General features: G+C 45.5%; 1 protein-coding gene across 1 annotated transcript; it reads left to right on the top strand.

Moving 5' to 3' along the window:
• The first annotated feature begins 5,710 nt into the window (after positions 1-5,710).
• FAM43A (family with sequence similarity 43 member A) lies at positions 5,711-12,625 on the top strand. Its single transcript, XM_068281154.1, has one exon. It carries the CDS (start codon positions 5,884-5,886, stop codon positions 6,940-6,942), a length of 1,059 nt encoding a protein of 352 aa, XP_068137255.1. The 5' UTR covers positions 5,711-5,883; the 3' UTR covers positions 6,943-12,625.
• Positions 12,626-14,080: the final 1,455 nt, after the last annotated feature.

Here is a 14,080-nt window from a genome sequence, read left to right as displayed (position 1 = left end):
GCAATACCAGTTGCCTGGCAGCCCTGCAGATCTATTTGGCTGCAGTAGTGTCTGAATAACACCAGAAACAAGCATGCAGATAATCTTGTCAGATCTGACAATAATGTCAGAAACATCTGATTTGCTACATGCTTGTTCAGGGTCTATGGCTGAAAGTATTAGGGGCAGAGGATCAGCAGGATAGCCAGGTAACTGGTATTGCTTAACCTCCTTAGCGGTATGCCCGACACTGTGTCGGGCATACCGCTATGTGTCCTCCTGAGTGCCCCCCGCTGAATAAATGTGCTGTAATACCTGCAAAACATTCTGCTAGCACTAGGCTAGCTAGTAAATGTTTCCTGGGGCACAAAGTTGCATCACCCCCTGAGAGGCGTAAAGCTCAGGATGTTAAAAGGAAATAAATATGGCAGCCTCCATATCCCTCTCACTACAGTTGTCCTTTAAGTTAACCAATGTTGCTCATGGAAATTTTAGTAAATGAGGCCCAATGATGTATGTGAATGACCTATATATGAGTAAGATGGTAAAGAATATGGCTGTGCTTTTAAACTAAATAAAAAAAATAAAAAAAAGATGAGTAATATACAGTATGTGTAGTGGATTCTGGTAGATATTATGTACTCCTGCATTTCATATGCACTTAATCAAAGAGACCAATTACCTCTAATTAGGATAAGCACCTTGCCAGTTACTGAGCATGGATGCCAATTCTAAGCAGAATCCTTAGGTTTAGGTTAATATAATTTTACTGGAAACCTGTAGGTAAATAGATATTGTGGCTGCCATCTTTATTTCCTTCCTAACAAAAGTTAGGCGGCTGTTGCAAGGATTCTCTGCCATTTTCCAGACTTTTTTGTTTACATGCCTAACCCTTTCTTCCTCTCTAACCAGCCTGATGTGGTATACCTCCCCCCCCCCCCCCCAAATGTCTCCGCCCCAAACCCAAAACCCATATTCACCTGCAGGGGTCCTCATATTTCAGTTAACACAACATCATTGTCTAGCTGGTCAACCGTGCAATCCAAAGCCACTTGGAACCAACTTGGCTCCAAATGGTGTTGTCCAGACTCCTCTCCCCCAATCTCATAACCCCTGCATGGCATTTCAGAAACCCCATTACCCACTATACCACCTGGCCTCTGTTGTGGCATTGACCAAAGCGATGCCCCTGCCAATATAGTGGGGGTGAGTTTAGTTGCTGTGTAACAGCCATGCCTCCCTTGCAACATATATGTGATGGTTCTTCTTTCCAATCTTTTTTCTCAAGCAAGTTCTTGTAGATTCTTTATCGATCGGTCCCATGCACGTGCACACGATATGAGTTGGCCCAAGGGTTTGTTTATGTTGCCCTAACTTCTTTGACTCAAAAAATGGGATGAAAAGCACTGATGGGATTAATTCTTATTTTAGATGTGGCACTGCAGGATTCATGACTTGCAGGACTCATGACTTGTGCACATAACTGGCGTGTGGAAGAATGTACTCATTTTAGTGCTATCCTACAGTATCAAATACCACATGGAAAAAGGCAAAGTTGCTTTTTTTGTGTGTCATATTGTTTTTGCAGTCGCCTTGTGCCCTCGCCGGTACTCACGATCATCCAGTCCCCCGCCACGGCTAAGTTTCCATTTCCCCCGACTGGCCAGTCAATGGCCACTGTGCCTGCACGGCTTTGCACATCATTGTTCACACTCCCGATGCCAGGGGTACTACTGTGCAGGCACAGAATGCTCTTGGCTGCGTGAGCTCGACGGGGGAGCGCATGTGACCAGACTGCTCCAACTGCCCAAATTACCGGGAGGAAGCCCCAGGTATGTATACATTTCTTGTATCCCTTCATCTCAGGAACCCTTTACGTTTTCACTTATTATTATTATTATTATTTATTGTATTTATAAAGCGCCAACATATTACACAGCGCTGGACATTAATTTAGGTTACAGACAATATTTAGGGGTGACAAACAGCAATATGACAATACAGGAATACAAGAAAACCAGATCACACAGCACAGTATGAGTACCAGGTAATGCTTAGTCAGTCACTGGAGGGGAGCATGGAGATTAGGCAAGTTAGGTTCACTCAGATGCTTAGCATGGGTTCACAGTAATGGAGGTGCATGATCAGGTAGGACTCAAAAGGAGGAGGACCCTGCCCAAAGGCTTACAATCTAGAGGGAGAGGTAGGGACATGAGAGGTAGGGGACCAGAGTTCAGCTGTGGGTTTAGAGCAATTGTGAGGGGTGGTAGGCCAGAGTGAAAAGATGAGTTTTGAGGGCGCCGGACTCGGTCGCCACGGCCACAGGGCTGCGGCTTTTTTAGTACTTTCTCTCTCTCTCCACTCACCTCTTAGCTTCACTCTTGCTGGGTATGAGGCGGAGGACATGGGCACTACCGGTTCTACTCCACATCAGACACGGATTGCAGGCGGCGTGAGGATCAGCTGTTGAGGATCAGCTGATCGGGGCCACGTGGTTGTGCGCAGGCATGGAGAGGCAGCACGGAGTTCCGCTGGTCTGCCGCCACTGCATCTAGATCATCACGGACTCCACCTGCGCCGATCACCGCAGCTCGTCACCCAGGACGGTTCCCAGCGGTGGGGACCCCCTCGGGTGGGGTTGGAGGAAATCAAGCTGCCGTTGGAGGAAATCAAGGATGTCGCATGGAGGAGCCCACAGCCGTCCCCCTGCCACATTTCACATCGGCCTGAAGCCGCTGCCATGGAGACCCGGACGCCACAAGGAAGGAAGCATCTCACGGCCGTTCCCCCACCGCTCACAGCTAGCAGGCGCTGCAAATGGATCCAGGCCAGCGGAGGGTCACAGCTGCTCCCAGCCTCTCACTGCACGAGGGACACGCCACGGCGGGCCCCATCCACCAAGGCCGGAGGATCCTTTTGTCTACCTGGACTCCCATGGGCCCTGGAGCTCGGTCCTTTCTCCACCGGTCCTGGCTCTGTATGCTACGGCTGCCAGAAGCACAGGGTCCCATCTGCCTGCATCCACCATAGATCCCTGCACAACAACTGGGCCTGCATCCACAATAGATCCCTGCACAACAACTGGACAATTGGACTGGACTGATGGCCGGACCCGGGGGTGATTTTCAATCTGCAGCTCCAGGGTCTCTGCCTCTATATCTGTCTCTCTCTTCTTGCCTTGGTCTTCTCTTCGTCGCTCTCAGCTATCCTTTCTCTCTCTCTTTCTTCGTCTCTCTTAGCTATCCTTTCTCTCTCTCCTTCTCTAACCACTCTTTCAAGGACACACTGCGGGGCATCTGGAGCTGCTGTGGAGCAAGTAAGCGCCGTCGATAGTTGGCAGGCTGCTCCCCTCACATAGCACTTCAGATTTCCACACGCGTCCTTCACTACAGTTACTGGTAATATGTATATATAGGTATATGCTTAATTGTACTATTGTACCTGATTGTATGTGTTGAATTGCTGCATGTGTTTGCACCATCTCCGCCCCTGTATGAGCCAAAAATAATTCCGGGTACAATCCCCGTTGTACTTGGCGAAATAAATTTGATTCTGATTCTGAAAAAAAAGGTGTTGAAGGAGGGGGCTGCCCTAATGGGTGGAGGTAGGGAGTTCCATAGTGTTGGAGCGGCTCTTGAGAAGTCTTGGAGGCGTTCATGGGACTGGGTGATGCGGGGGACGGTCAGGCGAAGATCATTGGAGGAGCGGAGTGAGCGGCTTGGTGTGTATCTCTGAGTAAGATCAGAAATGTAGGTTGGACAGGTTTTGTGGACGGATTTGTAGACACAATATCTTGAATCTGATTCTGGACTGGATAGGAAGCCAGTGGAGGGATTCACGGAGGGGAGACGCCCTGGTGGAGCGATGGGAGGAGTGGATAATTCTGGCTGCCGCATTCATGATGGACTGCAGTGGGGCTATTCGGGTCATAGGGAGACCAGACAGAAGGGCATTGCAGTAGTCGAGGCGGGAAATTATGAGGGCATGGATGAGGAGTTTGGTGGTGGCAGAGGTCAGGAAAGGGCGAATCTTACAGATGTTACGAAGGTGGAAGTTGCAGGACTTTGTGAGGTTTTGGATGTGGGGAGTGAAGGAGAGTGTGGAGTCCAGGGTGACACCCAGACAGCAGGCTTCAGAGGTAGGGCGAATGGTAGTGTGGTTAACAGTGACCTGCACATCTGGGAGGTCCAGGGATGACCATAAATTCCGTTTTGTCTAGATTTAGTTTCAGGGACCTAGCGGACATCCAGGAGGAGATGGCAGATAGGCAGGAGGAGACCTTGTCCATGGTAGTGGTGGATATGTCAGGGGTGTGGAGGTAGATTTGGGTGTCATCTGCATACAGATGATAGTTAAAACCCATGGAGGAGATAACCTTGCCAATGGAGGATGTGTATAGGGAGAACAGTAGGGGGCCAAGTACCGAGCCTTGGGGGACTCCCACTGAGAGGTGGTTGGGGGTGGACGAGGACTCATTGAAGGAGGTCGTGAAGGAGCGGTTCGAGAGGTAGGATGAAAGCCAGGTCAGGGCGAGATCGTGAATGCCCATGGATTGGAGGGACTGGAGGAGTAGGGGATGATCTACTGTATCAAAAGCTGCTGAAAGGTCAAGGAGGAGGAGAATGGAGTATTTACCTTCAGCTTTAGCTAAGGCAAGGTCATTGACCACTTTGGTGAGAGCCGTTTCGGTTGAGTGGGCAGGCCGAAATCCAGATTGCAGTGGGTCTAGTAGTGAGTTGGCATTGAGGTACTGGGTCAGGTGTTTGTGAACCAGACACTCAAGGAGTTTTGAGGCAAAAGGGGAGGAGGGAGATTGGGCGGTAGTTGGAGGGTAGCGAGGGAGGGTTTCTTGAGCAGGGGCAGTACTGTGGCCTGCTTGAAGTCTGAGGGGAAGGTGCCTGTGGATAGGGAGAGGTTAAACAGGGTAGTGAGGACTGGGGCCAGATCCGTGAAGTGAGGCTGAAGTAGATCAAAAGGGATAGGGTCAAGGGGGGAGGTAGTGGTATGGGAGGAAGTCTGCAGTAGGTGGTTGACTTCCTCAGTGGTAGTAGGAGTGAAGGAGGTGAGGGGAGGATAGGGTGGAGGAGGAGTAGGTTGTGAGCGGGTGGGAGGTGAAGATTGAAGATTGGATATTTCCTGACGGATGGAGACTACCTAGGAAAAATAGTGAATTTGGGTATGGCCCATGGCGCCCGTCAATAATACAATCTTGATTGCACAATTTTACCACTTCCATGCAATATGAGGGACTACCTAAAATATCCATTCAAAGTATATTCACTCAGTTTACCCTTCTACTACATAGTTTTGGTAAGATTGTACAGTAATCAATGGTATCTATGGGCACCATCAGCAAGATCAGCAGCAGATTCTATAGATGGAATTTGATGAATGATGGGGGGTCTTACAGGCACTATGCTAAATATAGCTGTGTGGCTGCCAAGGAATTATATTGCTCTGGATTACAAGAATATTTCCCAGCACACTTTCCTTGCAATATCAGAACACAGTATGACCCATGAATCATTGTGAAGCAAATCCAAATTGATTTGCTTTGATTTATGCCCTCTACAGTTCCTCTTCGAAAGGTTGTAAAATGAATTAATCTCCTAAAGCACCGAGATTCTACCTCATGGCAAGGAAAGAGTTAAGAAGGAGAAGCTGAGTTCATCTCATCCTCCCCTTCTGTAGACGGCAATGGTTCGCTCCAAGCTATATCTAGTGCAGCACAGCGCGGCTCAGGCTGCAATGGGAAAGCTGAGCCCAACAACTAGCAGGAGAGGTAGCAGAAAGTGACTATGCCATGACAGTGAACAATCGCTCTGCAGTGACACTTCATCTGTACACAAAGCAATGCTGTGAAGAAGCCTCGTTCCCCTCTGCAGCCGCTCTCCGTGCAGCGCGATGTTGCCCTGGAAAAAAAGCAAATTCGACCTGATCGAGGACGACAGCAAGCAGAGCAAGCAGAAGGGCTATGCGGTGAGCCTGAACTACAGCGCGCTCACCTCCTTCGCCAAGTCCTGCCCGGAGGGGGCTCTGACCAGGGTGGGCAGCATGTTCAAATCCAAGCGAAAGAAGATCAAGATCACTGGGGAGGACCCGACCTACACCGTGCTGTACCTGGGCAATGCGACCACCCTGCAGTCCAAGGGGGAAGGCTGCACGGACCTGGCCGTGTGCAAGATCTGGAGCAAGAGCGAGATGGGCAAGCATGGCACCAAGATGAAGCTGACTGTCAGCTCTCAGGGCATCCGCATGGTGCATGTGGAGGACAAAGCCAAGCGCCCCGGGCACCTGTACCTGCTGCACAGGGTCACCTATTGCGTGGCAGACCCTCGGCTGCCAAAGATCTTTGCCTGGATCTATCGGCACGAGATGAAGCACAAAGCGGTGATGCTACGATGCCATGCCGTGCTGGTGTCCAAACCAGAGAAGGCAAAAGCCATGGCACTGCTGCTCTACCAGACCTCAGCCAACGCCCTGGCAGAATTCAAGAGACTGAAAAGGAGAGAGGATGCCAGGCACCAGCAGCAGCAGCTGATTGGGGAGCAGAACATCCCTCTGGTGCCCCTGAGGAAGCTGCTGAACGGCCAGTGCTGCTACAAGCCACCAGTGGAGAGGAGCCGCAGCGCCCCCAAGCTGGGCTCCATCACCGAGGACCTGCAGGGAGAGGAGGAGGAAGAGAGGGCGATGAGCTTCGAGTGTGAGGATGTGCTGGACACCGGGGGTGGGGGAGAGGGACCTGGAGAAGAGGATGAGGTCAAGCAAGAACTGTCTCAGCTCATTAATGACTTGGGGGAGATGAGTCTGGGCAATGACTTGCAGACTCTCAAAGCGGACTTGAGGGTAACCAGACTGCTGTCAGGGGAGAGCACAGGCAGCGAGTCCTCCATAGAAAGTAACCATGAGAATGGACACCTCACAAATGGGTTTGAGGAGTGCAGGGTGCCAGAGACCGTATGAGAAAGGGACAACAGAACCTTCAGGACATCATGGAGAAGGGACTCTTGTCAGCCAGACGCTATAGAATGACAGCAGGAGGCTTGATGGCGTGCTATAGAGCATGGGAACTCCAGAATTGCCAGAGGCTTGCATTTATAAGTCACATGCGTTTGCAAATAACTCCTCTTTGCAGAGATCTGAACAAGGATTTGCTGACACTGAAGGAAAATGCATATCTGCCAATGCAGTATCTGATCTGGCACATGCACTGTTAGGGTTGATACAGAATGACTGTTGATGCCATATTTTGTTGGCTTCACTGTCTCTGTAGACTGGTATGCTGTTCATGTTATTGCTTGCTGACACATGAAAGTATGTGTAATTTCTGTGCAAACCCCATATGCACTGTTTGTGTTACTTGTTTTGATGCGTAGTAGCACAAAGATGTGTTTTCAAGGGGGTAAGTTCTGTTCTCAGGTTGTGTAATGTGTATGTGGGCTTGCACAAAAAAAGTGGATGGCTGTTATGCTGGTTTTCCCTTCAGTTGACTTCTGTAGAGGGCACAACTCAAGGGAAAAGCAGAAAGTGCAGTTAAAAGGTCAAACGTGCATTATGCAGTCTGCAGAGTATGAACATTTGCTAATTTTGATCCAAGTGTCCTGGGAACTGTGGACTGTCTGTTTCAATTAATGTTATAGGGACTTGTGTGCAATGGCTTTCACCATCCAACACTACATGGGCGCAAGCCCACCAAACACACAGGGAGAAAACTCTGTGGTTTATCTAATAAGCACTTTGTGGCCTGATGGAGGTTCCTAGACTACTAATGGTGCTAGCACCTTCTCTTCAGAGCAGTATTATGTGGAGTGTCTCTTAACTTTATTTCAGCATACAACGTAGATCAAAGAAATTAGAACAAAAAAATGATATCTTGGACAGTGACACTCGATTACTGTAGTGTTCGGAGAACCCCCAGCAGTGTATGGTCCAATACTTATGCATCTAATTTTTTTTTATTTTGCCCTTGTTGGCACTGCTGCTAAACTATAAGATGCAGGGGTTTGGGGGATGGATGTTCTTACTGGAGGTATGTTTCTTTGTCCCCTGGCAGTGCTTGCCCACCCTGCCTGATGTAATACCCTCAGTGGAGATGAGAGAAAGCAGCAGTTAGTGGCAGTCGTGAAAAAACCGGCACTATCAAAGTAGTCCTTTCCCAGCTGCTCTATGTTTAGATTCACTTTTCTGGGCTCACGTTCAATGTTGTGTGAAAGGAGGAAAAAAAACGGAATGCTGGGAAGGCTCCTGGGCCTTGCACAAAATGACTTGCGTCTGTTTCCATTTCCTGTTTTTGTTTTTATTCTTGGTTCAATGGGTTATTTGCACATTTAACGGTGGTAGGTTAGCCACAGGCAGGTTAAATATTGCCAATCCGCTCTAACAGCATTGCAGCTTAATACTAGTCCGCACATGGCAGGACACCGTGTCTAATAATAGCTGTATCAATAACATCAGCCACAGTTTTCCACTGGCAGATTAGGGATGAGCGGTGGATTTTGTAATTTAAGGTCGAATGCACTGAAGTCAATGGGGAAGATTAGAATTGGGAAAATCTCCCAAATTCCACTTTCTCCATTGACTCCAGTGCATTCTGCCTTAAAGGACAACTGAAGTGAGAAGAATGTGGAGGCTGCTATAATTTCCTTTTAAACAATACCAGTTGCCTGTCAGCCTTGCTAGTCTATTTGGCTGCAGTAGTGTCTGAATAACACCAGAAACAAGCATGCAACTAATCTGGTCAGGAACACCTGAACTGCTGCATGCTTGTTCAGGGTCTATGGCTAAAAGTATTAGAGGCAGATGATCAGCAGGACAGCCAGGTAACTGGTATTGCTTTAAAAGCATATAAATATGGCAGCCTCCATATCCCTCTCGCTTCAGTTGTCCTTTACATTCCAGTGCTCATCCCTATAACTGAAACTGAATAATTTTGTTATCAAGGGAAACAGTTGTGATTTTTCTTCTAGCCATCGAATATACCGAGACTTTAACTGCTTCCCCTCCATGTAAAATTAGTTGCAATTTTATAGTCTGGCGCAGTTTAGATGATGTGAAATTACCGCTGGGATCTCATGCTTGCATCCGATTCTGACAAGGAAGGTAAAGTTATATCCCAGTATGCTCCAGTGCCTGTCATGCTACAAACTATGTGTAACAGCGGTTCATAAACTCTTATGAGAAAAGTGTAAGCCTTGTGCTGTCTGCTGCTGTTCAGTTAAATCTTGCCATTATTAGTAATACATGACATGTATAACACACCTTTACACAATGGCCACCCTGTTTTATTGTCAAGCTTTCTTGCTGCAGTTTAATAGATGACCTGTGCAACACAGCATGACACTATGGCCACCCTGTTTTATTGAACTGTTATCTGCAATTTAGAATGGGAGGGTCAAGGAGAAGTCAAGTATTTTTATGTAGGTCTAGATTTTCCTGCATCCTCACATACAAGTTGACACACTAATTTGCTTTCTAAGTGTGACTCAGTTATTTTAGTGCTGCACACTTCCTCCTTCACAACCTGGTGACATGGCTCCTGCACCTCTGGAACTGTCAGGTTAAAAGGAAGTGACAAATCCATACAAAGTTAGATAACTTGAGTAGGTGCTCACTGAAGACAGAGGAATAAGTGGGGTGTGTGTTCAGATGACAACATCTTATTATTCACATTGAAATTTTGGATCACATTTTTGCTATAGATTATAATCCACAATCACAAATCTATTCTGTGTAGACTAGGCTGCAAAGCCAAGCCCCGACTGTATGAGCTGAGGAAAATGAGCTTTGCTGTAAGAAAGCAGAGGCTAATCCTAGCTACATACATCACATTCTCTACAATCTTCACGCAGTCTTGCTAATGCTAGGTACACACTATGAGATTCCCTGGCAGATTTACTGTCAGATCGATTATTTCCAACATGTCTGATCTGATGTTTGATCGTTTTCAGATCAATTTTCTATTCACTTCTATAGAAAATTGAACGGAAATCAGATTGGACATGTTGGAAAGAATCGACCTGACAGTAAGGGCTTGATTCACAAAAGGGTGCTAACTTACAGTAGTTAGCACGCCTAAAAGCTCCTTAGCATGCCTAAAGCCCTTTAGGACACGCAAAGTTTTGCATAGTGCGCCGTTTCAGGGGCACCCGGTGCAACGTTATAGTCGCACCCGGTGCTAAGCTTTGCGCGCGATCAATAAAAGCTTTGAGCGTGCTAACTACTTAGCACCCTAGTTAGCACACCCAAAGCTTTTAGGCGTGCTAACTGAGTTAGCATCCTTTTGTGAATCGAGCCCTAAATCTGCCAGAAAATCTCATAGTGTGCACCTAGCTTAACATCTATGAAGCTACTCTGATCTGCTAACCTATTTTTAAAGATTGACGTATATTTTCTGTGCGCGGCCATCAGTGTTGGGTCCAGCTAATGACTGAAGGACCCGCATTCAACAAATCATTCAAAGATCCACTTTACTGTAAGTAAATAGGGTTTTTGATTGACTTCTAGCATACTGGACCTTTTGACTTTCGCTCAAAAAAGGACATCACAAGCAATAGTGTGTTGCAGGCAATTTAATCTGACACGGCTACTCCCACTCTGAGCTCTGTACATTCTAGTGAAGTGAGATTTTTAAGGGCCCTTTCACACCAAGATATCATCGCAATGCAATGATACTCCAATGGAGCGTTCACTGTGTGTGGCACAGCGGTTTCTGATGCCGTGATGTGCAGCATACTTTGCATTAACTGGGTAAGGTGTACGTTTACAGTTAGTGAGACATACTTTCATTGTAGTGTATGCATCACTGTATGGTCGCAATGAAACGTAACCATGCGATCATGACTTTTTGGCTTGCGTTGCAATCTTATGTCAATGCAACAGGTCCAATGTGAGAGTGCCCTTTAGGACAGGAACCCACTAGCAGCACTTTTCTAAGTGCTTGTGATTTGAAAAGCTCTTGCTAATGTAATGCTATGTGTATAATCCCACTAGAGGGATGTGATTTACAAAAATAAAAAATAAATCCTCCATAGCATTTAGCTAGCAATAGCTTTTACAAATCACTGGAGTTTAGAAGAGCTCTGCTAGTGGGTCCCAGGCTTTAATGATCATGTTACCACACAACATACACATTCAGGCTTCCTTGTACCACTGCTCTCTAGCAAACAGCTGCATTGCTTTAATACTGTTGAAGGGGACCAGCAATGTATTCCATTCCAACTTGTAGCACAGCACATTGCTAAGCAACAAGCCCTGTGGGCTCCACCTCTTATTTCATAAGCTAGATTGGGAAAATAGCTGAATTATCTCCATTATGGGAATCCCGTCCATTTTTTTGTGCTGCTGCTTGTCATAATATGAACCAAATGTATCCAAGGGCTGTATGTTACCAGTGCCATCCAGTAAGACTCCTCTTATCTCCTGACATGTAGTGGAAACATGGCTAATCCGGGTAGAGCACATTTTTAAAATTGACTTAATGGGCACATTCTGAGGTGCAGTGACGGCCATGTCACGCAGGTGGTAGGATTACAGCAACTGTTTGTTAGAGGAGAATTTTCAGCAATGCATGGCGATACAGTCTACAGGGATATCAGAAAGTGATTAGGGCCCTTTTTACACTTAATCAGTTGCTCTCAGTTATAACTTAAAACTGATTTTCAAAGTAATGCCTATGTTTTCCTATGGCACTTTTCACACTTAACTTGTGTTAACTGAAATCTTTTTCACAATGCACTGCTTTGGAAACAACGCTTACTAATGCACACCAACTGATTAAGTGTAAATGGGCCCTAAAACTGCACTTTCTGATACTTCCTATTATGTGTTGTGGTTCACCATGGACTCCCAACTCATAGTTGCCTATGTTTCTCCACGTTCAGGACTGCGATCTCCTTCATTACCCAACTGCATTGGGAAACCGCACGGAGCATTGCTGTGCTTTGCAGTGTCCACCTGCGTTGCCCGCACTGTGGACATGGAAATGGGCCTTAAGTGGTTTGAAGTGGCGTATAAACATGGTGGTACACGTGTTTAAAAATAAATTGCAGTGACACACATAACTTGGGAGGTACAATTTAACGGTTTGTGGAATTCTTTCCTAATAGTGATTGGTTGCTGAGAATCAACTGCTTGTGTGATATGGCCTCACCCAGAGATTTCACATTCTATTTAGCCAGGTTGGGGGAAAATCTTGCGTTGATTGGTTGCTATGCAGAAGTCCAGAAGCTGTTCCAGTGTAACCTGTAATAATTTTAGAAGTCAACAATCAGCAGCTTTAGTTACAAGTCCACCTTTTCCCATGCCAGTCTGGTTCTCTGCTTCTGGTAGAATGCTAACCTCCCACCTGCCAAAACTCCACCAATATCCTTGGAGGATTGGTACAATTTAATGTTTACACTTTCTAGTTTCATTTTTTTTCCCCTCTATTCTTTTGAGAGCCCACTGGGATATTCCTAATTTCATTGCATTCCATGATGGGTTTTTTTTTTGTAATATTTGCACTGTTGTGAAGTACCTTGCCAGTGTTTCATACTTGTACATTTATAGATATTGTACATACTTGTCACATAATATTAATGTTATCTTTGCTGTGCAAAAGACAAATATGTTGTTGTTCACTTGTACATATTATGTGTAGATAATTATTTTTTCTTTATTTTTTAAAGGACATCACTGTTACGATGTTTGTTTGCACACCTGGAAAAACATAATAAAAACTAATTTAACATACCTATTTTCCTGTGTGTGACTGCCACGTATGGTTGAAGTTGGCCCAGGTCTGATTTGACATAATACTCTGGTTCTGTGTTAATACTGACCTATATTTCTATGTTAGTTTGTTTAGTATATGTTGAGATTTTTTGTGTGTGTGGTTTTTTTTTTTGTTTACAGCACGCCAATTCTTCCAGTGCTTAAGGCTAGGTTCACAGTGGTTAGTTGCATAATGCACACATTGTAATGACTGTGAACTGAAATGGAGACTGGCCATAGATTTGAATGCAAAGCCTGAATGTAGCAAGTTAGAATAACACGATTCATTACAACGCAGTACTATGAACAGGCCCATAGGCTTGTATGGGCAGTGAGTTGACATGCAACATTATTCTGCAATGCAACTGAGCACTGTGAACAGGGCATTAGAGATAACCATGATCTACTACCATTTTATACTACAACAATTTTAGGCTAATTTAGGGAGAAGCCAGTTAACTTAGGAGTCAGGTTATCACCTGGAATATAGTCACTGAAATGCAAATAATTCTGAATACAGATTGTATAAAGCTTGAAAATTGTCCAATCAAATGCAGTTGCTGCAGTCCATTGTCCAGCTGCATATATTTGGAATTCTTTCCGTCTCCTTGACCATCTTTTCTTTTGTTATGTCTTAATTTACCTCCGTTATACAGTATACAAGAGACAGTTACCTAAATGTAATCCAATAGTGACAGACTATGGAGGCTGTTGGCTTGATAAATGCTATTGGCCTAGCTGTTTTGCTTATCTGTTGACTCCAGTAGTTATTGAAGCCTGGTACACATGTTCAATTATGATTGGCCAATCACAGACCAATTTTACCATCTCCATGTAGTATGAGGAATTCTATACACAAACTGCTCATAGTATTAACATTTTTTTTTGACTCCTACTACATGGAGATGGTAAAATTGGTAAGTGATTGGCCAATCGTGATTGAAAGTGCTTTAGTCACAGACCAGACTATATAACATGCACATAACGCAAATGTTTTTAGTTGCATTATGTGCATGTTAGCCTTATGCACACTTTCAATTATGATTGGTCAGTCATTGACCAATTTTTCCTCCTCCATGTAGTCGGAGAGTCAACAGATAATTTTTATTATGCAAAAATTGTGTTGGTAAACACTCATGGGGATGGTGATATTGGTCAGTGATTGGCCAGTCGTAATTGAAAGTGTGTACCAGGCTTCAGGGTCAGCAATGTTTCTTCACATTTCCATTAAGGGCTGCACTTACAAAATGGGTTAGTCTCCGATATAGCACTACTTTTACAGAGTGTTTCAATTCAATCAGCATTTTCTCTGAGACCTATAAATCTCTGAATTCAAAACAGGTCTCTATAG

Source organism: Hyperolius riggenbachi, chromosome 4, assembly GCF_040937935.1.
Source record: "Hyperolius riggenbachi isolate aHypRig1 chromosome 4, aHypRig1.pri, whole genome shotgun sequence".
Lineage (NCBI taxonomy): Eukaryota > Metazoa > Chordata > Amphibia > Anura > Hyperoliidae > Hyperolius > Hyperolius riggenbachi.
Note: the sequence above shows the minus strand (reverse complement) of the source record. Positions and strands in the feature narration are given on the sequence as shown.

Bases quoted from the DNA above. Each gene is read 5' to 3' on its own strand.
- FAM43A (XM_068281154.1), top strand. From the start codon at position 5,884: ATGTTGCCCTGGAAAAAAAGCAAATTCGACCTGATCGAGGACGACAGC.